The following is a 27714-nucleotide window of genomic DNA, read 5'->3' on the forward strand; positions in this document are numbered from 1 at the left end:
CGGGGGGGGGCAGTGTTATATATGTAAACTTGTATTTACTCTGTACAGCCACCAAGTGGGCTCATCCCCTGGAGTCCCAAGGGATCCCATAATTCCTTGGGAGCACAGGTATTTAAGGAGGCTTCACAGTTTGGAGAGGCACTCTGGAGACCTGCAATAAAAGACTACGGTCACACTTTACTTTGAGCTTACAGTATTCAGTCTGACTCCTTCTCCCTACACACCACTATCGATATCCCTTTGCAGACGCTTTGTGTTCTTCTCACAGCTTACTGTCCCACTTAGGTTTATATCGTCAGCAAACTTGGATACATTATACTCGGTTCCTTCATCTAGGTCATTAGCAGTCACTAGGTCAGAATTGATTACCTCTGACCCCCCAGCTGCCAGTATTTACTAAGAAATAGCAATCCAAATGTTCCAGATTAGATCTCATTATCTTTCTTTATAAATAGGAGTATGCTGCGACCTATGGTATCGGGGGGTTGGGCAGAAATCCCCAGGGCCGACCCTAGCACCTCTGGGGGTGTTGTTTATACCTCATTATATAACAAAACCATTACCAGTAGAATCAGCTCTGTAATTGTGCCAGTTCTCTTGCTGCTGGTGTTATCCTGTTTATGCAGGCGGCGTAAGGCACTAAGTAGGACAGAGTATCCTTAACTGTGATGTGAAGTGCCCGAGGTTAAAGAGGGGAAAAGTCATACACAGTTCCTGCTCCTGATAGTTGCCCAATGACACTAGGTGGAAGTGCACATGTGGAGATTGGCAAGAATTTGACCATCCTCAGCTATGATGCACTCCACAGTGGAACAGCCTGCTAGCACTCACTGTTGAGGCTCATGTCTGAATTGTGGCTATTTGGACAACCTTTAGAAATGTATTACATGAACATTGGGCATTAACATCTACTGCTGCATTCCCGCCCCAAGGTAAATTTCCTTTTCCCAGGACCTCCACCCCTTTCAAACAACCGGCTGGAGTCCTCAGTCCATTTTCTTCCTGCCCCTCTTACTGTTGCTCCTCAGATGCACCAGATGTTAGGCCAAGGGTAGCGGTGCTCATGGCCCTGATGTTCACAGATGAAAGGAGAGGGTCTAATAGATGCCTCCCCCTTTCAATCTTACTCCCATGCACCTATCTTTGCAGGGCTTAGTATCTGCTGAGACCTACACAGCTGTAGCTCTTATCATCAGGGCTCTTCTGCCCTTGGTAAGGTCCCTTGCCACCTTTTTGTGTACTGCAGTGGCAGTCCTGCTGCAAGACCGCCTAATGTTCTTGAGTGGTGCTGGCTCCCTCGTAGTGGTGGTAATCACATTGGCAACCCGACATAAATGAATTATGCTCCTCGACCCAGGAGTATGTGCCAGGGTTCCGAGGGGGTGGTCGGGGTGGTGGGGGGGGTGGTCAGGCATAAGTCCCACCCTGATGGGTCAGGGTTACGGGAAGGTCAGGGTGCGGGCGAGCGCAAGCCCCACTCTGATTTTTTTAAATTTCAAATATACTTTATTCATATAAAAAATTGCACAATACATTGGAAGGCAGTTCAGTACATTTGGATGCGGTCAGCAATTCCATACATTACATTTGGATGCTAAGGCAGTTCCGTTCAATAGATTTGCTTGCTTTACATTTCGAGGTACATTTCAGTACAATCCAGGATACATTGTAATACAGTCATTGTAATTCCAGCCCCTGGGTTTATCATGACGGAAGGGCTTTAAACTGTGGCTCTTCCCCACCGTGCCTTTGCGACGACTGCACCAATTTTTAGTGCGTCCCTCAGCACGTACTCCTGGATCTTGGATTGCGCCAGTCTGCAACACGCAGATGTGGACTTCTCCTTGCTCTGGAAGACCAGCAAGTTTCGGCAAGACCAAAGTGCGTCTTTCACCGAGTTGATGGCCCTCCAGCAGCAGATGATGTCTGTCTCAGTGTGTGTCCCTGGGAACAGCTCGTAGAGCATAGAGTCCTGTGTTACGGAGTTGCTTGGGATGAACCTTGACAGCAACCACTGCATCTCCATCCAGATCTGCCTTGCAAAGGGGCAATCCCAAAGGAGATGGATGACTGTCTCGTCCGCACCACAGCCAACTCGGGGGCAGAGTGCCGTGTCTCTGAAACCCAGGCTGTGCATGAAGTATCTGATGGGTAGGGCCCTCCTCACCGCCAACTAAGCTACATCTTGGTGCTTGTATGAAAGCTCTGGCGATGAGACATTCTGTGAGACGAGTTTGACAGTCTGCTCGGGGAACAACCCGACAGGGTCCACCCTCTCCTTTCGTAGGGCGTCTAGGACGTTACGTGCCAACCACTGCTCTATGGCCTTGTGGTCAAAGGGTTTTTTTCTGAAAATATTTTCCACGAAGGACAGGTGGACAGGCATAGTGCAACTGGTGGGGGCGTTTCGCGGCAGCGTGGCCAGACCCATCCTTCGCAACACCGGGGACAGGTAGAACACATAGTGACACTTGGTGTTTGCGTACCGGGAGTCGGTGAAGGCTAATTAACGTGTATGCCTCGCCTCTCAGAAGCGAGCGGCTGGTCCTACTCCAGCAGCTCCCACTGCTGCTGGCAACATCCAGACCGGTCATTCTGGGCGGTGATTTCAATTGCATCATTGATGCAGCTGGACGATCCAGCAGAGCCGACAGCAAACTGGACATCACATCCAAACTCCTGATGGACATGGTAAAAGATGCCAAGCTGTGCGACGTCTTCAGCAACCCTGCAGATGGAGCACCGTGCAGATACACCTGGTCGAGACCAGACGGGTCCGTCCGTTCCAGAATAGACTTCCTGTTTGTGTCCCACATGCTCAAGGTCAGATCCACCGACGTCACGCCGGTGTTCTTCTCTGACCACTGCCTCCTACTGGCCGGCTGCCTCCCACAGGAAGACCAGAAAGTTGGCAGGGGGATATGGAAGCTCAACGTGAAACTGTTGACCCTGGAAAACGTTGAAGAACTCAAGAGGGATTACAAAGGTTGGAGAACCGTAAAACCTCTCTGTGATTTCCCGATGCACTGGTGGGAAACAATCAAGACAAACATCAAGAGGTTCTTCATCCTCAAAGGTATTCAGGAGGCGAGAGGGAGACAGAGGGAATTGTCCCAACTCCAGAAGAGTATGCAAAACCTGCTCCTGCTGCAGTCGATGGGGGTCGATGTCGTGGAGGAACTCCAAGAGGTGAAGGGCCAGCAAGCCTTGCTCTTTGCCTCGGAGTCCTCCAAAATCATTTTCCGCTCCAGAGTCCGCTCCGTCGAGCAGGGTGAGACGTGTTCACATTTCTTCTTCCAAAAGGTATACAGGGGGAGCTCTGTGATCAGCAGCCTAAAGGAAGAAGATGATTCTGTGACGTCTTCACAGCCCGACATGCTGAGGATCAGCAAATCCTTCTATGCCGGGCTGTACGACGTCAAGCCCACAGGCCTCCCTGTCTTTCCTGTCGTCTATCTCAGAGGTCTTAGACGACAGTGAGCGGGAGAGTCTGGACCACCCGCTAACTCTGGACGAGATGACAAAGGCCGTCCGGTCCCTTGCGACGAGTAGAACTCCCAGAAGCGCCGGCTTACCGGTCGAGTTGTATTTGGCTCTGTGGGACTGGATGGGCCAAGACCTGCTGGAAGTGTATGGGGAGATGCTTCTGGCTGGCAGTATGTCAGAATCATTGAGGAAAGGCATCATCACCCTCATCTACCTCTCAAGCAGAAGGGGGAGAGGGAGGAAATCAAAAACTGGCGGCCCATCTCGCTGCTCAATGTGGACTACAACATTCTGTCAAAGGTCATTGCAAACAGGGTCAAGTCTACTCTGGAGCTGGTGATACACCCGGACCAGACCTGCTCTGTCGCCGGCAGGAAGATCTCTGATAACCTCGCGCTACTCAGGGATACGATCGCCTACATGCGGGACAGGAGGGTGGACACCTGTTTAATCAGCCTGGACCAGGAGAAGGCCTTTGACAGGATATCACACACGTACCCGATGGACGTGCTCTCCAAGATGGGGTTTGGGGAGGGTATCCGCAATTGGATCCAATTGCTCTACACAGACATCAGTAGCACAGTTCTAATCAACGGGTGGAAAACTGAAAGCTTTCCGATCAGGTCTGGAGTCAGGCAAGGCTGTCCCCTCTCCTCTGTCCAGTTTGTGTGCTATATCGAGCCCTTTGCCGAGTCCATCAGGAAGGATGCGAGCATTAGAGGGGTGACGATCCCAGGCAGCGGAGGCGCTCAGGTCAAGACCTCCCTGTACATGGATGACGTCGCCGTCTTTTGCTCGGATCCGCAGTTGGTCCGCAGATTGCTCACAATCTGTGACCAGTTTGAACTGGCCTCGGGAGCGAAGGTCAATCGCAGCAAAAGCGAGGCCATGTTCTTTGGCAACTGGGCCGACCGATCCTTTATTCCCTTCACCGTTAAGCCAGATTACCTGAAGGTGTTGGGAATATGGTTTGGAGCGAACAGGGCGTGCGCCAAAAACTGGGAAGAGCGTACTGCCAAAGTGAAACAAAAACTGGGATGGTGGAAGCTGCGCTCCCTCTCCATGGCAGGAAAGAACCTGGTCATCAGGAGTGAGGTGCTCTCGGTGTTGTTGTACGTGGCACAGGTCTGGCCCATCTCACGCTCCTGTGCTGCGGCAGTCACCCGGGCCGTCTTCCACTTTGTCTGGAGGTCCAAAATGGACCGTGTCAGCAGAGACACGATGTACAAATCTCTGGACAGTGGAGGAAAGGATGTTCCGAACGTGGTCCTCATCCTGATGGCCAACTTTGTGTGCGGCTGCATCAAGCTGTGCACCGACTCCCGGTACGCAAACACCAAGCAAGCCCCACTCTGATGGGACAGGGTTATGGGAGGGTCAGTGATACGGGAGGATCGTGGTTCTGGGAGGGTCAGGGAGAGGGTGGAAGTCCCACACTGATGGGTCGGGGTTATGGGAGGGTCAGGGAGAGAGTGGAAGTCCCACCCTGATGGGTCAGGGTTATGGGAGGGTCAGGGAGAGGGTGGAAGTCCCACCCTGATGGGTCAGGGTTATGGGAGGGTCAGTGTTATGGGAGGGTCGGGGAGAGGGTGGAAGTCCCACCCTGATGGGTCGGGGTTATGGGAGGGTCGGGAGAGGGTGGAAGTCCCACCCTGATGGGTCAGGGTTATGGGAGGGTCAGTGTTATGGGAGGGTCGGGGAGAGGGTGGAAGTCCCACCCTGATGGGTCAGGGTTACGGGAGGGTCGGGAGAGGGTGGAAGTCCCACCCTGATGGGTCAGGGTTATGGGAGGGTCAGTGTTATTGGAGGGTCGGGAGAGGGTGAAAGTCCCACCCTGATGGGTCGGGGTTATGGGAGGGTCAGTGTTATGGGAGGGTCGGGAGAGGGTGAAAGTCCCACCCTGATGGGTCAGGGTTATGGGAGGGTCAGTGTTATGGGAGGGTCGGGAGAGGGTGAAAGTCCCACCTTGATGGGTTGGGGTTATGGGAGGATCAGTGTTATGGGAGGGTCGGGAGAGGGTGAAAGTCCCACCCTGATTGGTCAGGGTTATGGGAGGGTCAGTGTTATGGGAGGGTCGGGAGAGGGTGAAAGTCCCACCCTGATGGGTCGGGGTTATGGGAGGGTCAGTGTTATGGGAGGGTCGGGAGAGGGTGAAAGTCCCACCCTGATGGGTCAAGGTTATGGGAGGGTCAGTGTTATGGGAGGGTCGGGAGAGGGTGAAAGTCCCACCCTGATGGGTCAGGGTTATGGGAGGGTCAGTGTTATGGGAGAGTCGGGGAGAGGGTGGAAGTCCCACCTTGATGGGTCAGGGTTACGGGAGGGTCGGGGGTGGAAGCCCATAAAGAGGAAAATGCAGCCCAGGAGTGGAGGACAGGGAGCAAATTGGCGAGAAAAATAATTAAATAAACTTAGGATTATGTGACCAAAATCTGAAAATTGGCTGCCAGTCCGCGAGGAGCCAACTCCTTCCCTCGTGCCAGAAACACAGTTGTTTGTGATGAATGTTTCTGTTATTGAAATAACAAAGGAAGAGTGTTCTTGGCTTGACTGACAGATCACCCTGAAGACTGTATAGGGTGTGTTTTCCTGACAGCACGATTGTTTCTCAAAGTTTCATTTCTAAATACAAAATACTATAAATAGAGCAAACAGCTGAGTTGTCTCAATATAGTGTTTGTCCATCATTGCCTCTAAAATAGTTCTAATATTGTGCTCCTAGGACAATTGATGGCTTTACTTGCACAGTTACAGTCAGTGAGCTTTTTGCTGTTATTAGCTATACCATTAACACTCACATTACCAAACGATTTTAGCTACTTTTTCCCTCTCCTAGAGGTGCTGACTCTTGATAGGGTTTGGTTCCACAGGTGCTGATCATCCTTCAGTCACTCCAAGTGGTCATTCTTTATGCATGAGCCCAGGCAGTGAGTGTTGGCAGCCCATTTAACCCTGGGAGACATCACAAACTGAGGTTGTGAAAGACGCTAGATAAATGCAAGCCTTACTCCCTTCTTTCAATCAAGCCCAATCCAAAACTCACCTGAAATCCACACATGTACATTTCTGGGCAGGGGTCACAGGATAGAATAAGCTGCAGAAATCCTTGGCTATTTATTCCACCCCAGCTGAGAGATATTGCGAGAGGTTGTTGCACTGCCCTGGGTGGGATCAGCTAACTCAGCACAGACTGGGAATTGAACACAGGTCTTTCCTGGTCATTATATTAAAAAAGCCTTGCATTTATACAGCGGTTTTCACGACCACCGGACATCCTAAAGTGCTTTACAGTCAATGAAGCACCTTTTGAAGTGTAGTCACTTTTGTAATGTAGGAAATGCTCAGACAGCCCTCTGTATGGTGAAGCAACATCATCAGGATGTGGATTTCCAGTTCCGAGTTGAGGGTTAGTATGACAGCAGTGATCTTAATAGCAGGGACCAGCAGACAGCCTAAAAGTTCATGAAGCAAACTTCGGTTTCATGTATGTCTGTGACTTGTGTGTGTGTGTTCTTGCCTTCTTACATTTGTTTGGGTGAATGTTTGTATGTGTGGGTGTATGCTCATACTTGGTGTGTATGTACGAGGGCAGTCCTGGTGTTTTCTGCATGCTGGGATTTATGTTAAGGTTTTACCATGAGTGGTTTCTGTGACAGACATGCTGTGCTATCACCGTGCTAGGACTGTGCGTGTGATTCCTGTCCTTGTCTACTAGAAGTCTGAGTTAGTTTCATGTATCTGTGTGTTTCTATCATGGCATTATTTCCTATCTTTATGCAGAACTGTCTCTGCCTCGATGTTAAACACTACACAATTCATAAAACAGGCAAAAGGTCAGGTTATTTTACTGTTCCCTTTCCCTGGAACAGCCGAGTATACATCCGGGATGTCAGTGTGTTGCACTCCCTCACAGTGGGTCGGTCTCCATCTTAGAGGCGGCCCAAATCACAATATAAACTGGGGTTGTCACGGTTTTAGCATTGCTCTCCCGGGATCTGCTCACAACGTGCCTGAAGCAGCCGATGACTTGAAGGGAGATAGCTGCCTCGGTATCATCTTCCTGATTACAAATCAATGGAATTGAGTCCCAAGAGGGAAAGAGGAGGCACTTATTATTGTGATGTGGAGCCAGGATCGGAGCAGATGGTGCTTTGGGGAGTTTATCTGCATTGCTCGAAGCTGACTAAATGCAAATCAGCTATTTGCTGAAGAAGAAACCGAGACAATAGAGAAACCTGACTTCAGCAGAAAGATGTCGTGTAGAGCGGGAGATGTAACGGAGTTGACATAGTTAGAAAGACATAACTAAAAACAGTCCAATTACTTTCTAAGTTAAAATCTATTTCGGCTGAACAGCTTGATCCTGATGAATACATAAAAAGTGGATCTTGTCTTTTAAAATTTTACTTTTGGGGGAATTTTGAGACTTGCAAGGTAATGAGGGATATTAGATTGGGGAATAAAACACCACCTAGTTCAGGTAACAAGTGCCAGCACCAGGAACTAGCAGGTCAGGTACAGCTCAGGTCAGTTATAGAGTGAAGCTCCCTCTACACTGTCCCATCAAACACTCCCAGGGCAGGTACAGCACGGGTTAGATACAGAGTAAAGCTCCCTCTACACTGTCCCATCAAACACTCCCAGGGCAGGTAAAACACCGGTTAGATACAGAGTAAAGCTCCCTCTACACTGTCCCATCAAACACTCCCAGGGCAGGTACAGCACGGGTTAGATTTAGAGTAAAGCTCCCTCTACACTGTCCCATCAAATACTCCCAGGAAAAGTACAGCACGGGTTAGATACAGAGGAAATTTCCTTCCACTCAGCCTCAGGTCCCCTTGAAAAGTGGAAATTAGTTCATCAGAATTTTTTTTAAAGAATGAATGTTGGTAATATTGGGGTTCATTTTCCGACTTTACACTTACGGCGGGCAGCCTTGCCTGTCCACATTGGAAATTAAAGGGCTCACTTCACACAGTTTTCTGTCTATTTAAAGGAAGGGTTGGATTATCGTGCACATGCTGCTTGAATTTCTGATATGCGCTGTCTTCACGTTGTACCTTCAGCTGATGTTTCCGAGGGGCAGCAGTTCCAATTGTCTTCATTCTTTCTAATCTTATCTTGTACAAACACTGTTTTTTCATATGTGGTGCGGCATTTTTGTTAAAAGCATGAGCTAGGGAGTGACATCCCACTCCTGTTCACTATCCCTGCTGGAAAGTGTATTTGTGTGGGTAGCAGCAGGCTTGTCCATGATGTCCTCATGAGTGAATACTATCCTGACACTAAGCAAGTATTTTTATGATGATTTTAAAGGTACATAATTGGGCTTTCCTTGCAGCTCAAAAGGTTAATCCAGTGAGTAGATGAGGCATACATATCAGGGAAGTCCCAGACTGAATGCCTGGTAGGTTCTGAGTTAGCTTGTCTCAGTCAACTGGCCTCCCTGTGTCTCAACTAGAGAGTCAAAAACAACATACTGCGGATGCTGGAAGTCGGAAATAAAAACTGAAAATGCTGGGAATACTCAGCAGGTCAGGCAGCAGCTGTGGAGAGAGAAACAGAGTTAACGTTTCAGGTCGATGACCTTTCATCAGAACAGACCTGAAACATTAACTCAGTTTTCTCTCCACAGATGCTGCCTGACCTGCTGAGTATTTCCAGTGTTTTCTGTTTTTATTTCCAATTCCTGATTCCTAGCACCTGCTAGAGCGAGCGTGTGTCTGTCTGTGTTGTATCAGGACAGAATTAGGTTTGACTGTGATGCCTCCAACAGTTGAATATACTCACTGTCTAGCTTTGCATACAAAGAATGGCCACTTAGCTGAGTTACTAGAGGAGTCCCGGCTCGTACAGAACCATAGACCAGGAAAAAGTTAACAATGTCAAACAGGGGGAAGGAGAGACAAAGGGCAAGGAAAATAAAGCATAAAAATTGTTAGTAAACACATAGGCAATCTTTTTTTTGTTTGGTCAGCACATACCAAAAATCACGGCTGATGTTTATCTTCACCACACTCCTGGTTAGCATAATGCTTTAATTGCTGCAAGTACTGAGCATCAGTGAATTTTATTTGCTCATGTTACATATTTCAACATGTTTGCATTCCATAGCCTCCCCCCCGTCCCGTTCCCCCCCCCCCCCCCCCCCCATGGTAGGCTCTGAGATGTTTCTCTTTATTTGAGGGGGGCTATGGAAATGTAAACTCTTGTTAGTACGGGTACAGCGTCTGAAATCCGACAACCTCGGGACGAGTCGGTGCCGGTTTTCGGGTTTTGCCGTATTTCGTCCCTTTCCGCTCGCCGATTCCCACCGATCCTCCGCTCCTTGCCGCCCACCGATTCCCGCTTATCCTTTGCTCCTCGCTGCCCGCGGCCCCTCTACACTGCGTTTTTTTTTAACCAGTTTCCTTGTCCCTCGCCGCCCGATGTCACCACCTTGGCCGCCTCAAAAATGTCCGGTTTTCGGACAATTTTGGTTTTCGGAATTCCGGATTCGGGACGTACCTGTATTGATATTCAGCTCAGCTCCTCACTGCCTCAACTAGATGAATGGGGCAAGCAGTTGGTAATTTCTGACAGGTATACTAAACTAAAGAAGGCAACTTTAAGAAATGCAGCACCCAGTGTGAAGTTTTACCTGTCAGGAGGGTATGTCGGGGTTTTTCTGCCGATTAAAATTAAAAGACTGTTTTAAAAAATAATAGAAACCATTTTTTCCATTTTGTTCTGTGACTTATTTTCGGGAGGTATTAATTATTGAAGTTATTAACGAACATCCATCATCAGTAAAGCTAAAATCAGACTTGAGTCATATTCCTGGCTCATCCCTCATCCCTATACACCCCCATACTGAGTTTAGCAAAAGGCACCAGTGCTGCAAAGGCAAGAGGCAAGTCTTCAATCCACATTGCCCATGATGGCTCAAAGAGTTTATCCAGTGAGTAGCTACGCCATACAGATCAGGAAGGTCCCCAGTTTGATCCCCGAGCAATGTGTCGAATTAGCTGATCTGAGCCAGTGCAACAGTGAGGACAGGACATCTGTGATGTCCACACCCCTACAATCAAATACTCTGCTGACACCCACAATCCACAGAGATACTTTTGTTTTATTCGTTCATCGGATGTGGGAGTCGCTGGCAAGACCAGCATTTATTGCCTATCCCTAATTGCCCTTGAGAAGGTGGTGGTGAACCGCCTTCTTGAACCACTGCAGTCTATGTGGTGAAGGTACTCCACAGTGTTGTTAGGGAGAGAGTTCCAGGATTTTGACCCAACAACGATGAAGGAACAGCAATATACATTCAAGTCAGGATGGTATGTGACTTGGAGGGGAACGTTGAGGTGGTGGTGATCCCATGCACCGGCTGCTCTTGTCCTTCTAGGTGGTAGAGGTCGCGGGTTTGGGAGGTGCTGCCGAAGAAACCTTGGTGAGTTGCTGCAGTGCATCTTGTAGATGGTACATACTGCAGCCACGGTATGCCGGTGGTGGAGGGAGTGAATGTTTAAGGTGTTGGATGGGGCTGCCAATCAAGTTGGCTGCTTTTTCCTGAATGGTGCCGAGCTTCTTGAGTGTTGTTGGAGCTGTACTCATCCAGGCAAGTGGAGAGTATTCCACCACACTCCTGATGTGTGCCTTGTAGATGGTGGAAAGGCTTTGGGGAGTTCAGGAGGTGAGACACTCGCAGCAGAATACCCAACCTCTGACCTACTCTAGTTGCCACAGTATTTATCTGGCTGGTCCAGTTAAGTTTCTGGTCAATGGTGACCACCAAGATGTCGATGGTGGGAGATTCGGCGATGGTAATGCCATTGAATGTCATTGGGCGGTGGTTAGACCCTCGCTTGTTGGAGATAGTCATTGCCTGGCACTTGTGTGGTGCGAATGTTACTTGTCACGTGCCTAAGCCTGAATGCTGTCCAGGTCTTGCTGCATGCGGGCATGGACTGCTTCATTATCTGAGGAGTTGCGAATGGCATAGAACACTGTGCAGTCATCAGCGAACATCCCCACTTCTGACCTTATGATGCAGGGAAGGTCATTGATGAAGTAGCTGAAGATGGTTGGGCCTAGGACACTGCCCTGAGGAACTCCTGCAGTGATGTCTTGGGGCTGTGATGATTGACCTCCAACCTTCACAACTATCTTCCTTTATGCTAGATATGACTCCAGCCAGTGGAGAGTTTTCCCCGATTCCCATTGACTTCTGTTTTACTAGTGCTCCTTGATGCCACACACAGTCAAATACTGCCTTGATATCAAGGGCAGTCCCTCTCACCTCACCTCTGGAATTCAGCTCTTTTGTCCATGTTTGGGCCAAGGCTGTAATGAGGTCTGAAGCCGAGTGGTCCTGGCGGAATCCAAACTGAGCAACGGTGAGCAGGTTATTGATGAGCAAGTGCTGCTTGATAGCACTGTCAATGACACCTTCCATCACTTTGCTGATGATTGAGAGTAGACTGATGGGGCGGTAATTGACTGGATTGGATTTGTCCTGCTTGTTGTGGATAGGACATACCTGGGCAGTTTTTCACATTGTCGGGTAGATGCCAGTGTTGTAGCTGTATTGGAACAACTTGGCTAGAGATGCGACTATTTCTGGAGCACAGGTCTGCAGCACGACAGCCGGGATGTTGTCGGGGCCCACGGCCTTTGCTGTATCCAGTGTGCTCAGCCCTTTCTTGGTATCATGTGGAGTGAATCGAATTGGCTGAAGACTGGCTTCTGTGATGGTGGGGACCTCAGGAGAAGACCGATATGGATCATCCACTCAACACTTCTGGCTGAAGATGATTGCAAACACTTCAGCTTTGGGACCGAAATTGTCCCTTTCTATAAGGCCCATGGCTGCCTGAAAGCAGCGGCCATGGGTCGGTGCAGACTGGCTGCCGAGTCACCGTGGAGGGGCCGCCATTTTGTATATTGCCCTCCTTTAGTTTTGGAGTGATCTAGGGGACCGCTCCACCCGTTTTCCCGTTGCGTCTTGCACGCATCTACCCCTTTCCGACTGGCGGCGACCCCCTTTCCGAAATTGCCCCCTGTGGCCCACCACCCCCCCCCACCCCGGGAGCAGCGCTTTTTCTGTCAGTAGCCTATTTGTGGCTGGGCGGTGCGGCCGCCCTTAAAGGGGAAGTGGCACTACCGGCGACTCCATTTTATCTTTTATAGTTGCCCGACTGCCAGGTCGGGCCGACAATTATGTCCGTGGGTTCGGCCGGGTGGCCAACAGGCAGCCTGGCATCCCCTCCCAGCCTACAGGACTGAAGAGCTTTGATCTGATCCGTTGATTGGGATCGCTTAGCCCTGTCTATGACATGCTGCTTCTGCTTTTTAGCATGCATGTAGTCCTGTGTTGCAGCTTCCCCAGGTTGGTACACCTGGTGCTGCTCCTGGCATGCTCACCCACACTCCTCATTGAGCCAGGGTTGGTCCCCTGGCTTGATGGTAATGGATATGCCAGGCCATGAGGTTACAGATTGTGGTGAAATACAATTCTGCTGCTGCTGATGGCCAACAGTGCCTCATGGATGCCCAGTTTTGAGCTGCTAGATTTGTTTTGAATCTATCCCATTTAGCACGATGGTAGTGCCACACAACACAATGCATGGTGTCCTCAGTGTGAAGACAAGACTTTATCTCCACAATGACTCTGCAGTGGTCACTGCTACCAATGCTGTCATGGACAGATGCATCTGCGACAAGTAGATTGGTGAGGACGAGGTCAAGTAGGTCTTTCCCTCGTGTTGCTTCTCTCACATTCAGGACTTGGCCAGCTCAGTCAGTAGTGGTGCTACCGAGCCACTCTTGGTGATGGATATTTAAGTCCCCCACCCAGAGTACACTCAGTGCTTCTTCCAAGTGGTGTTCAACATGGAGGAGTACTGATTCATCAGCAGGAGGTTTCCTTGCCCATGCTTAACCTGAAGCCATGAGACTTCATGGGGTCAGGAGTCAATGTTGAGGACTCCCAGGGCCACTTCCTCCCTCCCGTACCGCTGAGTGGCTTACTAGGCCATTTCAGAGGGCAGTTAAGAGTCAGCCATATAGGCACATACAGGCCAGACCAGGTAAGGGCAATAGATTTTCTTTCCTAAAGGGCATTAATGAACCAGATGGGTTTTTACAACAATCCGATAGTTTCATGGTCACCAGTACTGATACCAGCTTTTTATTCTGGATTTATTTAATTAACTGAATTTAAATTCCCCAACTGCCATGGTGGGATTTGAACTTGCGTCTCTGGATCATTAGTCGAGGCCTCCGGATTACTAGTCCAGTAACATTTCCACTATGCTACCGTTCCCAGATAAGGTACGAGAGGGCGATTAATACTTGGGGTTCCTTACGCCAACAATGTGTACGTGCCTTGAGGAGAGGAGGGAAAACTGCTCACAACTCATTTCACATTGTGATCCACCCGCAATACAGCAGGTGTGCTGAAGGAAAGGTGAGCTAGTTATGGATACAACAAGAATAAGATGACAACAGGACTGAGGTAAGGTCACCTATCCCATACAAACACCGCATTTCAGGCCCAATTTTCTCCCCTCCTCTCCTGACTCATGTTGTGGTACAGTGCTTTGAGTGCCGGCTGCACTCTGGTATTTTATGCATGTGGCCATTCTTTATGTGAGGCTAGCCAATGAATGTTGGGAGGTTACTCTACTGTCAAAACCATCAAAGCTGATCCTTAGGCTGTCCTCAGCCAACACCAACGTGTATACATTCCAGTAGATGTCACCGTAGAGCAGTCAGGTGTAGGAACCCTCGCTGCCCACAGCCCAGGCTGACGTTAACTAGAGTATTGCAACAGCTGCCTGGATTAAGGTCAGCTAACTCGGCATAGAGCACGGATCAAAGCTGGGACAGCCCTGGCTCAGCACCACAAAAACGGCTTCTATTTCTCTGGAGCTGTTTAGCACACATTTGTATGAACTATTTTTCACATTTATTCCCTGCAGATTGCAACAGCATTAGCTCACTGTTACCTCTATCTTTGGTGTTGTAGGGGGAACTGTCGAGTGAGGGCCAGAATCCGGTGACCGTTTTCGATTTCCTTACACAGATAAAGAAGGAATACCCCTCGGAGTATTCTGCAATGCAGCAAACCCACCTGATAGCGCACGGTGGATCTGACTACTACCTGATGGACAGCTTCATACAGGCTGTTGCTGTAAGTGTCGCGTGACAAACTGTTGAACTTCCTTAACTGTTCCTTTCTTTTATTGTGTTCTAAATCGCTGCTCTCTGTCAAGGTTTGTAGTTTTAATGTGATGACTTGTGTCAAGTGTCAACTTTGCTCAGTAGATAGAACTTTTGCTTCTTGAGTGAGAACATTGAGGGTTCAAACCTCACTCCAGGACATAAGCACGCAATCTAGGCTGACAGTCCAACGCAGTACTCAGGGAGTCCTGCACTGTTGGAGATGCTGGCCTTCAGATGAACTGTTAAACTGATCCCTGTTCTGGTGGTTAAAGGTCTCTAGCCACTGACTCCATCCCTCTCCCCAACCTCTGTCTGAAGCTGAACCACACTGTTCGCAACCTTGATGTCATATTTGACCCTGAAATGAGATTTCGACCATATATCCGCTGCATAACTAAGACCACCTATTTCCACCTCCGTAACATCACCCTTCTCTGCCCTTGCTTCAGCTCATCCGCTGCTGAAGCCCTCATCCATGCCTTTGTTACCTCTGGACTTGACTATTACAACGCACTCCTGGCTGGCCTCCCACATTCTACTCCACGTAAACTAGCAGTGATCCAAAACTCGGCTACCCATGTCGTAACTCAAACAAAGTCCCGCTCACCCATCACCCCTGTGCTCGCTGACCTATATTGCCTCCCGGTTAAGCAATGCCTCGGTTTCAAAATTCTCATCCTTGTTTTCAAATCCCTCCCTGGCCTCACCTCTCCCTATCTCTGTAATCGACTTCAGCCTTCACAACACCCCGAGATGTCTATGCTCCTCTAATTCTGCCCTCTTGAGCATCCCTGATTATAATCGCTCAACCGTTGGTGGCCGTGTCATCTGTTGCCTCGGCCGTAAGCTCTGAAATTCCCTGCCTAAATCTCTTTGCCTCTCTACCTCTCTTTCCTCTCTACCTAGGTTTTTAACAAGGTCCCACACAAGAGATTGGTGTGCAAAATTAAAACGCATGGTATTGGGGGTAATGTACTGACGTGGATAGAGAACTGGTTTGGCATACAGGAAGCAGAGAGTCGTGATAAACGGTTCCTTTTCAGAATGGCAGACAGTGACTAGTGGGGTACTGCAGGGCTCAGTGCTGGGACCCCAGCGATTGACATTGTATATTAATGATTTAGATGAAGGAATTAAGTATAATATCTCCAAGTTTGCAGATGACACTAAGCTGGGTGGCGGTGTGAGCTGTGAGGAGGACGCTAAGAGGCTGCAGGGTGACTTGGACAGGTTAGGTGAGTGGGCAAACGCATGGCAGATGCAGTATAATGTGGATAAATGTGAGGTTATCCACTTTGGTGGCAAAAACACAAAGGCAGAATATTATCTGAATGGCAGCAGATTAGGAAAAGGGGAGGTGCAACGAGACCTGGGTGTCATGGTTCATCAGTCATTGAAAGCTGGCATGCAGGTACAGCAGGCGGTAAAGAAGGCAAATGGTATGTTGGCCTTCATAGCTAGGGTATTTGAGTATAGGAACAGGGAGATCTTACTGCAGTTGTACAAGGCCTTGGTGAGGCCTCACCTGGAATATTGTGTTCAGTTTTGGTCTCCTAATCTGAGGAAAGACATTCTTGCTATTGAGGGAGTGCAGTGAAGGTTCAATCAGACTGATTCCCGGGATGGCAGGACTGACATATGAGGAGAGACTGGATCGACAGGGCCTGTGTTCACTGGAGTTTAGAAGGATGAGAGGGGATCTCATAGAAACATATAAAATTCTGACGGGACTGGACAGGTTAGATGCGGGAAGAATGTTCCCGATGTTGGGGAAGTCCAGAACCAAGGGACATAGTCTAAGAATAAGTGGTAGGCCATTTAGGACTGAGATGAGGAGAAACTTCTTCACTCAGCGAGTTGTTAACCTGTGGAATTCTCTACCGCAGAGAGTTGTTGATGCCAGTTCATTGGATATATTCAAAAGGGAGTTAGATATGGCCCTTATGGCTAAAGGGATCAAGGGGGTATGGAGAGAAAGCAGGAAAGGGGTACTCAGGTGAATGATCAGCCATGATCTTAGGCTTGAAGGGCCGAATGGTCTACCACTGCACCTATTTTCTATGTTTTTATGTTTCTACCTCTCTTTCCTCCTTTAAGACACTCAATAAAACCTACCTCTTTCACCAAGCTTTTGGTCACCTGCCCTAATTTCTCCTTACGCGGCTCGGTGTCAAATTTCTTATCGCATAATACTCCTGTGAAACATAGAAACTTAGAAAATAGGTGCAGGAGTAGGCCATTCTGCCCTTCGAGCCTGCATCACCATTCAATAAGATCATGGCTGATCATTCACCTCAGTACTCCTTTCCTGCTTTCTCTCCATACCCCTTGATCCCCTTAGTCGTAAGGGCCATTCTAACTCCCTCTTGAATATATCCAATGAACTGGCAGTTACAACTATCTGCGGTAGGGAATTTCACAGTTTAACAACTCTCTGAGTGAAGAAGTTTCTCCTCATCTCAGTCCTAAATGGCTTATCCCTTATCCTTAGACTATGTCCCCTGGTTCTGGACTTCCCCAACATCGGGAACATTCTTCCTGCATCTAACCTGTCCAGTCCCGTCAGAATTTTATATGTTTCTATGCGATCCCCTCTCATCCTTCTAAACTCTAGTGAATACAGGCCCAGTCGATCCAGTCTCTCCTCATATTTCAGTCCTGCCATCCCAGGAATCAGTCTGGTGAACCTTCGCTGCACTTCCTCAATAGCAAGAACGTCCTTCCTCAGATTAGGAGACTAAAACTGAACACAATATTCCAGGTGAGGCCTCACCAAGGCCTTGTACAACTGCAGTAAGACCTCCATGCTCCTATACTCAAATCCCCTAGCTATGAAGGCCAACATACCATTTGCCTTCTTCACCGCCTGCTGAACCTGCATGCCAGCTTTCAATGACTGATGAACCATGACACCCAGGTCTCGCTGCAGCTCCCCTTTTCCTAATCTGCCGCCATTCAGATAATATTCTGCCTTCGTGTTTTTGCCCCCAAAGTGGATAACCTCACATTTATCCACATTATACTGCATCTGCCATGCGTTTGCCCACTCACCTAACCTGTCCAAGTCACCCTGCAGCCTCTTAGCATCCTCCTCACAGTTCACACCCAGCTTAGTGTCATCTGCAAACTTGGAGATATTACACTTAATTCCTTCATCCAAATCATTAATGTATATTGTCAATAGCTGGGGTCCCAGCACTGAGCCCTGCAGTATCCCACTAGTCATTCTGAAAAGGAACCGTTTATCACGACTCTCTGCTTCCTGTATGCCAAACCAGTTCTCTATCCACGTCAGTACATTACCCCCAATACCATGTGATTTAATTTTGCACACCAATCTCTTGTGTGGGACCTTGTCAAAAGCCTTTTGAAAGTCCAAATACACCACATCCACTGGTTCTCCCTTGTCCACTCTACTAGTTACATCCTCAAAAAATTCCAAAAGATTTGTCAAGCAGGACTTTCCTTTCATAAATGCTTTGGGACGTTTCACTACATTAAAGGCACTATATAAATATAAATTGTTGTTGTTGTTTTCCATCATTTTTCCTCTGATTTCCCTTCCAGCTCCCAGGATGGCCTGGTGGGCTAAATGCCCTGATTTTGGTACTGAATCATACAGTTGCAGCTATCTGATCTGAGTCAAAGTGGCAGTAAGGATGTAACAGCTGCCGTCTACACCCCTGGGCTACAGCGGAAAATCAGAGTGGCTGTTGCCTGCTGGAGTGTACTGAGCTGAGCGCTCAGTAGCTGTTACATAGTCTCGTTATTGTATGTCAGCTGTGGCTCAGTGGGTAGCACTCTCTTGTCTCTGAGTGAAAAGGTTGGGTTCAAGTCCCACTCCAGAGACTCGAGCATAAAAATCTAGGCTAACACTCCAGTGCAGTACTGAGGGTTTGCTGCACTGTGGAAATTGCCGTCTTGAATAAGCTTGCAGGGAACATAAAAACTGACTGCAAAAGCTTCTATAGATATGTGAAGAGAAAAAGATTAGTGAAGACTAATGTAGATCCCTTGCAGTCAGAATCAGGTGAATTCATAATGAGGAACAAGGAAATGGCAGACCAATTGAACAAATACTTTGGTTCTGTCTTCACTAAGGAAGACGCGAATAACCTCCCGAAAATACTAGGGGTCTGAGGGTCTAGCGAGAAGGGGGAACTGAGGGAAATCCTTATTGGTCAGGAAATGGTGTTAGGGAAATTGAAGGGACTGAAGGCTGATAAATCCCCAGGGCCTGATAGTCTGCATCCCAGATTCTTAGGAAAGTGGCCCTAGAAATAGTAGATGCATTGGTGGTCATTTTCCAACATTCCATGGACTCTGGATCAGTTCCTATGGATTGGAGGGTAGCTAATGTAACCCCACTTTTTAAAAAAGGAGGGAGAGAGAAAACAGGGAATTATAGACCGGTTAGCCTGACATCGGTGGAGGGGAAAATGCTGGAGTCAATTATTAAAGATGTAATAGCAGCACATTTGGAAAACAGTGACAGGATCGGTCAAAGTCAGCATGGAAAGGGAAATCATGCTTGACAAATCATCTAGAGTTTTTTGCGGATGTAACTAATAGAGTGGATAAGGGAGAACCAGTAGATGTGGTGTACTTGGACTTTCAAAAGGCTTTTGACAAGGTCCCACACAAGAGATTAGTGTGCAAAATTAAGGCACATGGTATTGGGGGTAATGTGTTGACGTGGATATAGAAATGGATGGCAGACAGGAAGCAAAGAATAGGAATAAACGGGTCCTTTTTAAAATGACAGGCAGTGACTAGTGGGGTACCGCAGGGTTCAGTGCTGGGACCCCAGCTATTTACAATATACATTAATGATTTAGACAAAGGAATTTAATGTAATATCTCCAAGTTTTCAGATGACACTAAGCTGGGTGACAGTGTGAGCTCTGAGGAGGATGCTAAGAGGCTGCAGGGTGACTTGGACAGGTTAGGTGAGTAGGCAAATGCATGGCAGATACAGTATAATGTAGATAAATGTGAGGTTATCCACTTTGGTGGCAAAAACAGGGAGGCAGATTATTATCTGAATGGTGACAGATTAGTAAAAGGGGTGTCATGGTACATCAGTCATTGAAGGTAGGCATGCAGGTTCAGCAGGCAGTAAAGAAAGCAAATGGCATGCTGGCCTTCATAGCGAGGGGATTTGAGCATAGGAGCAGGGAGGTCTTGCTGCAGTTGTACAGGGCCTTGGTGAGACCACACCCTGAGTATTATGTGCAGTTTTGGTCTCCTAATCTGAGGAAGGACGTGCTTGCTATTGAGGGAGTGCAGCGAAGGTTCACCAGATTGTTTCCTGGGATGGCAGGACTGACATATGAGGAAAGACTGGATTGGCTAGGCTTATACTCACTGGAATTTAGAAGAATGAGAGGTGATCTCATAGAAACGTATAAAATTCTGACGGGATTGAACTTGTTAGATGCAAGAAGAATGTTCCCGATGTTGGGGAAGTCCAGAACCAGGGGACACAGTCTAAGGATAAGGGGTAAGCCATATAGGACTGAGATGAGGAGAAACTTTTTCACCCAGAGAGTTGTGAACCTGTGGAATTCTCTGCCACAGAAAGTTGTTGAGTCCAGTACGTTGGACATATTCAAAAGGGAGTTAGATGTGGCCCTTACGGCTAAAGGGATCAGGGGGTATGGAGAGAAGGCGGGAGTGGGGTACTGAGATTGAATGATCAGCCATGATCATATTGAATGGCGGTGCAGGCTCGAAGGGCTGAATGGCCTGCTCCTCACCTATTTTCTATGTTTCTACATCTTGCAGATGAGACATTAAACTGAGGCCCCGTCTCCTCTCTCAGGTGGACGTAAAAGATCCCGTGGCACTATTTCGAAGAAGAGCATGAGAATTATACCTGGTGTTCTGGTCAATCTGTATCACTCAATTAACATCACTATACAAGATTATCTGATCATTATCACATTGCTGTTTGTGGGAGCTTGCTGTGCACAAATTGGCTGCTGCATTTCATTACAACAGTGACTACGCTTCAAAAAATACTTTGTTGGCTGTAAAGTGCTTTGGGATGTCCAATAGGCGCTATATAAATGAATACCTTTCTTTCTTGCTACATTTAACTTGGTAGATGCTACATATAGCTCCATTAAAAAAACGGTTTTGAGGAAGGAAGTCTCAGAACTTGCTTAGCTGTGATACTGCACTGCCACCTGATGGCCTCTATTCTTCATTGCAGGTGCTGATTCACTCCTGCATCTTCTTGGGAGAATATGACTTTCTTCCCATTTAACATTCAGTTTGACTTTGGAAGTCCAGAATTTTAATATCTGGGCTGAAGAGCCGGCTTGTGAGTTTCCTCTGAGCCTGAAGGAAAACACATACATTCCATGCTTCCTACCTAGTGAAGACGGTCACAAAACTTACCCGCAACCCTGTAGAAATTAAAGGCTGACGACTTCTTATAGCCCACTAACACTACCAGGTATAATGGATGGATCCTGTGTCAGAATAGTGCTAGGGATCAGACCCACTACAATGGAAGCAGCATTATCACGAGGCATAGGTAGCAGTTTTGTACCAATATAGTATAGGAACAAATCCTATTTAAACCAATATTCTTTAATGAGAGATACACCAAGAATTCATCACCTCAAAGTGCACTCTCACCACTATTACCTATAAATCCCAGTACATTCTGCTGCTACACAGCTCAGAATTCTCTTTTAAAAAATGTATTCTTGGGATATGGGCATCGCTGGCAAGGCCAGTATTTAATGTCCATCCTCAGTTGTCCTTGAGAAGCTGTGGTGGGACTTCTTCTTGAACCATTGTAGTTCATATAGTGAAGGTGCTGTTAGGGAGGGAGTTCCAAGATTTTGACACAGCGACGATGAAGGAATGGCGATATATGTCCAATTGAGGATGTGTGTAACTTCGCGGGCACTGTCTTTCTCCAGACATAACCGAAGTCTGGAAGAACAGAATCTACAATTGTACTTCTGGGTGTTTTTCTGTTTTAGTGCAGGCAGTGGCAAACGTTCACATGGTCACCATCGCACTCTGCTGAAATCCAAGCGCCAGCGCAGGGGAAATCGACACATGCTCCCCCACTCATGGCAGTTTCACAATGATGATGTGCCATTAGCAGCAGGTGCAGAAAGCTCCTGCCGCAGAGATCATTCACCAGTATAAACGACCCAACCTTCTCACTGAGCCCAATACAGACTTGTGGCACACGGGAAAAGAAAGGTGGGGCGAGTGACACTTGTAGCTCTTCCAATTTCTGCTCAGTTTCTCCAGCTGCCCTTCCATCAACATAGCAATATCAACTAGAGAATTCCCCTCCCCATAGACAAAGCTTCACCAATTATCTCGAGCATATCCGAGGTCAGTAACCCTCCATGTGAGAAACAACATGTGACCTGCTTCCTTCTTAAAATGTATCCTTTTCTGTCAAATATTTCCCTCAAAGGCACTGATTCTCGCTGGGGTATGGTTCCATGGCTAGTGGCATCTGTCAAGTCCTCGCCCATTTGGTCATTTGCCACATGTGAACCCAGACAGTGAGTGTGGGTGTAGTATTTGACTATGGAGCTCAGTTGTATCCTGATCTTATGTCCAAGCACACGCAATTTCCAGTGGGGATCACTGGATCATGTTGTAATGCTGTTCCTTATTCACAACACACTCAGCAGATGCTTCACTGCCTGTTGTGTCCTTATTTCTGAATACTGCTTAACAAAAACGCAGAACCTAAAACTCTGACAGGAGTGGTTGCATCCAGTTATGTAATAAATTAAACACTATTCAGTAAGAGAGTATTACTACAAAGACTGATCCTGCCCTCACCTGGGGGTCACCGAATAGTGATCGGAATCAGGAACCTTCTGATTTTCTCCTTCCTTAGCCCAAGACACTAGTTCCAGTTATAACATCCTTAACCACTGCCACTGTAGAATCAAAGCTGACATCCTTCTGACCTGTACAGCTTGATATCACAGCCCGCCGACCCATTGTGAATCTTCTCCCTTCCATTTTAAGACAGCCACCTCCGTGCATCCTCTAGCCGGGTTGATAAAGCAACTGGCACTGGGCTCCCACATGCCTTTGGATGCTTATGCACTAACAGTAGAAAAGCTTCTTGCTTCTTGCACAGTGCCTTGTGGCAGTGTTACTGAGCACAGAATTGCTCCCCGGGAACCTTCCACTGTGACTTTGCTTTTCTTTCTCTTTTGCTTCACAGGAGAATAATCCATCACTAATCAGGACAGGTCCCGAAGAGACCCTGGCCAGCCACCAGCTCGTGTTTGATGCAGAGCGTGCGCGGACAGAAAGCCGCGTTATCCACTGTGCCTAGACAGAAAAATTAATGGCTGCAATCACCTCAACAAGCAGAAGATATTTGGGGGCAGTTTTTAGGAATGAGTGCTCTGAGTGCAGAGCTTTATATTTCAGAGTCACTCAGTTACAGTGGGTAGAAACCCAGGTGGGATGGGCTGGCCTCTGCAGCTCAAGCTCTGTACACAAATACTCATTTTAAAAATACAGCTCATGGATCACCATGGAATAGAAGCAATAATTAAAACGCACACATATTGAAATCGATTTTAGAAATAGTTTATAGATAGCCCGATGGAAATTTGTTGGCAACCTACCCCGGAATTCCTGGTCAGTGCACCTGGTGGGTGAGACTCGCCTCCTGCAGCTCGAGCTCTCAGAATCGATCCGAAAATCAATACCCAGGAAGTGAAATTCAACTTCGGCAGCGGCGCAAAATAAGCGGCAGTGGATTGGCTACCCATTATACACCCCTCCCATCCCCCATCTGCCTGTCCCCCACACCCCGCCCGGTATACACCCTGCCCATCCCTCACCCACACGCCCCAACCCCGCCCTGTATACACCCCGCCCATCCCTCACCCACACACCCCAACCCCGCCCGGTATACACCCCGCCCATCCCTCACCCACACGCCCCAACCCCGCCCGGTATACACCATGCCAGATTTTCCTTTCCATTGAAGTCAGCTTTCCATTGATTTTGCCTCTTTATTCTGAAGGTCATGGATTCAAGTTCCACTCTGGAGACTTGAGCACATAATCGAGTCTGATACTTCAGTGCAGTACTGAGGGAGTGTTGCACTGTTGGGGATGCCGTCTTTCAGGTGAGATGTTAAACTGACATCTTATCTACCCTTCTCAGGTGGATGTGAAGGATCCCTTGGCACCATTCAATAGAGGTGTCCTAATACTAAAACAGATGATCTAGTCATTTGGCTCAGTGCTGTTTGTCGGATCTTGCTGTGCTTTTCCACAGTAACTGCATTTCAAAAGTACTTCATTGGCTGTGAAGTGCTTGGGGTGCACCAAGGGCATGAAAGGTGCTATATGAATGCAAGTCCTTTCTTTAAAAAACAGGGCACAAGGGATTTGCACTTGAGTTGAGTTTGCAGATCAGCAATGATCTTATTGAATGGTGGAGCAGGCCCAGGGGCCTTTATGGCATATTCCTGCACCTATTTCTTAAGTTCTAACTCAGGAAGTGATTGTCTTGCTCAGAATGTCTTGCTCATATTCTTAATAAATCTGCTTCATTTCCAATCAGATGTTTATACAGGATCAAATTATTTTTTGAAATCTCTGGTAGATTATTCAAATTTTCAAGAGAAGTACGAAGATAATATATTAGTTTATCTGTGATAATAGAACATATAATTAACTTTAACTCAGATCTTTCATTCAACATGATAGAAGAATACAAGATAGTGGGGGCTATGGGAGAAGTAAACCCAATGTGCTGCATGGCGACTTGTCATTCTAGTACGACGAGGGCTGGAGGTTCAAACTGCTGAAAGGCCAACGCTCTGTATATGACTGTTGTTGGGAAGAATTAATTCACATGAGCTGGTATCGCCACTTGGAATCGACTCTCAGGAATAGCTGAAGGCAGAAATCGTAGAGCCATTCAGGAGCCAGTTAGATTGTGTGGCGGGTTTCGGGGCTCTCTCTGGACAGATGAGCAAAGATGTGGTGAATGACCATCCTTTGTGTCTATTCACTGAACTCGTGCTCTAATGTGGTAGAGTGGTCCAATGTGAATGCCGGGACAGTGGTCGTACATGGCACTGTACTGGGGATTTTGGGCATAGTTGTTGGTGAGTGAGCTACAGGCAATCAGATTGGATGTTTATCTTTAACTGATCTCATAGATTGAAAATAATATAGGGGGCAGAAGGGACTTCAACCTAACCCATCCAGTGGGAAACCGATGGGATCAGTTCGGCTGCCCGATTTACATTCAGAAATCAACAGAAAGTAAAATCGGCCAAATTTAAAATGGGTGGAGAATAAGTTGGACGAAGATTAAATAGGGCGGGGAGTAAACCGTGCAGGGAGTAAATCGGGCGTGGAATAAATCAGGGGCAGAGTTATTCGGGCGTGGAGTAAATCGGGGGCAGAGTTATTTTGGCGTGGAGTAAATCGGGGGCAGAATTATTTGGGCGTGGAGTAAATAGGGGGCAGAGTTATTCGGGCGTGGAGTAAATCGGGGGCAGAGTTATTTTGGCGTGGAGTAAATCGGGGGCAGAATTATTTGGGCGTGGAGTAAATCGGGGGCAGAGTTATTTTGGCGTGGAGTAAATCGGGGGCAGAGTTATTCGGGCGTGGAATAAATCGGGGGCAGAGTTATTCGGGCGTGGAGTAAATCGGGGGCAGAGTTATTCGGGCGTGGAGTAAATCGGGGGCAGAGTTATTCGGGCGTGGAATAAATCAGATGACCGACTCGTTCCCATCAGTTTCCACCAGATGGGTTAGATTAAAATTATCCCCATAAAATCTAAAAGTCAGCAACAATACAGAAGATGGATTTGTACTGATTAATTTCATTTTAGCCAGAGCAATATTACAAGCGCTGTAAGTGCTCAGTCCTGGGCAAAAATTCAGGAAAAGGACAGAAAAAAATAACTACCAAATTTAAGTGCAGATCATTTTACTCTCTTTCTACAAACTGTGAACTTACTTATATGATACAAAATCAGATTGATATCAAATATGAAGGATACAAATTGTTTTTAAAATTGCAAATTAAAAGAAAATTTGCTGGAACTTTCAAGATTAAAGGTGTCCTTTATTTGCCAGTTCACAAGGGACTACTGTGGCTCTGAATGGAATTGATGGGGCGAAGAGAACAAGGAGGAGTTCCTTGGGGTCTTTGTGGGCAAGTGTCCCGCCTGGAGTGGTACTGAATCACACAGACCAGGATGTTCCAGGTTCTGTCTCTGGTCTGTGCTGGGTTAGCTCTTCTCAGCACAGACAAGAGCTGAGGCACTACACGTAGCCTCAGTGCAACGGAAATCGGCCAAGGTTCCTGCTCACGATTTCTATCTTGCTAGATAGCTGTTGGCTACGGCCAAGATAAGGCTCAGCTCTCAATGCCCCATCACTGTCTCGGCTCACACTTGAAGAATGGTCTGTGGGGGAAAAAGATGGCAGCTGGTGCTTGTGGAATTTTATTTGTATATTCATTCTCAGGATGTGGGTGTCGCTGGCAAGGCCAGCATTTATTTGCCCATCCCGAGTTGCCCTTGAGAAGGTGCTTCCTTCTTGAACTGCTGCAGTCTGTGTGGTGAAGCTACTCCCACTGTGCTGTTAGGGAGGGACTTCCACGATTTTGATCCAGACATGATGAAGGAACGGCAATATATTTCCAAGTCAGGAGGGGAACTTGGAGGTGGTGGTGTTTCCATGCACCCACTGCCCTTGTCCTTCCATGTGGTGGACATCACGGGCTAGGGAGGTGCTGTCAAAGAAGCCTTGGGGAGTTGCTGCAGTATGGGACACAGACCCTTACATTCCAGTAGCTGGTGTACAGAATATCAAATGCTTCCACGTGAATTCTCCTATCTCTTTATGGATAGCAGACTTGTATAGGAGACTTGATAAGCACTCTTATCAAGTAGAAACACAAGCTTCAAACTAATAAATGGTTTAATGTACATGAACTAGATAAGCAAGAAGCATACAGAGTGCTACACTCAAAGATGCAGCATGCTTTCTCTTTAGAACCGTGGGATGTTTTACTGCACTTAAAGCGCTATATAAATGCAAGTTGGTGTTGTTGTAGAGTCACTAACCTTATACTTTATCAGACTAGCCTGACAACAGCAATGCATTTATATAGTGCCTTTAATGTAGACAAATATCACAAGGCACTTGACAGAGGTGTAAATCAGACAAAAATGGATAGTAGCATGGAACTTTGAAACCACTCAGCATTACAACAGGTGATTGAGTAACTCAGTGAATGCTTTTTTGCTCCCTCTCTCAGAACTGGCACCTTCCGTCTGCTCACCAAGCTGTCAAGCACAGAGAGTTCTAGCCAATCAAGGACCTGCCATCTTCCCATTGGTCACAGAAACACCTGTCAATCAGAGCCACTGCCTAGACTGAGACACACTCTTTGAATTGAGTATACAATATACCTCATGATTTAATTACACATGAATAGCTTATCATAAATATTGAATCAAAGCAATCGCTATTAATGACCTACGGTGTGGGTCTGTGAATGTGACCATTCCAGTTAATTGACACCCAGAGTTTCCTATTCTCAGCTTTAGCAATCTGCATGCATAAGCAGATTCATGGCCAGTATGACTCAGAGTGAAGAGACGTATTTAACTCCTTACATGTTAATTCTAGAATTACAACAATTCTAATTTCTAAAAAGTGGTACTGGCAAAAATCCACACCCAGCAAGGAGTCAACATTTTGAGGAGGAGAGAAAAAACAAATGATAATTTCTATTAACATAAAGTAGTAAATCTCGTGAATACGATCTTCTTAAACATCTCTTGGTTGGTTGATGGCTGGCCCCCTGAGGCTTTCAGCACTTTTGTTGAGAGCGGTCATATTGAATGCTTTTCTTCAAAGCCTTTGCTTCTTTCTTCATCACCTAAAAATCAGTGAGACGTGAAATAACTGAACTCACCAGCATGATGGCATAGCAACTAGAGACTGGGAGCAACCATTAAACAATTAGAAA

The 27714-nt window shown here is 47.3% G+C and overlaps 2 protein-coding genes across 3 annotated transcripts in view; one reads left to right on the forward strand and one right to left on the reverse strand.

Moving 5' to 3' along the window:
- LOC139228903 (putative oxidoreductase YteT) overlaps nucleotides 1-25182 on the forward strand; it is a 285946-nt gene extending 260764 nt beyond the window's left edge. For both annotated transcript variants that reach the window (XM_070860400.1, XM_070860401.1), the window contains 2 exons: nucleotides 14495-14659; nucleotides 22916-25182. In XM_070860400.1, coding sequence (XP_070716501.1) covers nucleotides 14495-14659; nucleotides 22916-23029 — 279 coding nt within the window. In that variant the 3' untranslated portion in view covers nucleotides 23030-25182. The remainder of the gene's footprint in view (nucleotides 1-14494; nucleotides 14660-22915) is intronic.
- Nucleotides 25183-27182: 2000 nt separating this feature from the next.
- Nucleotides 27183-27714, reverse strand: part of odad1 (outer dynein arm docking complex subunit 1) — a 28955-nt gene continuing 28423 nt past the window's right edge. Inside the window, exon 15 of the mRNA XM_070860396.1 lies at nucleotides 27183-27624. Within this exon, the coding sequence (XP_070716497.1) occupies nucleotides 27556-27624 (69 nt within the window). The 3' untranslated portion in view covers nucleotides 27183-27555. The remainder of the gene's footprint in view (nucleotides 27625-27714) is intronic.

Source organism: Pristiophorus japonicus, chromosome 18, assembly GCF_044704955.1.
Source record: "Pristiophorus japonicus isolate sPriJap1 chromosome 18, sPriJap1.hap1, whole genome shotgun sequence".
NCBI classification, from domain to species: domain Eukaryota; kingdom Metazoa; phylum Chordata; class Chondrichthyes; family Pristiophoridae; genus Pristiophorus; species Pristiophorus japonicus.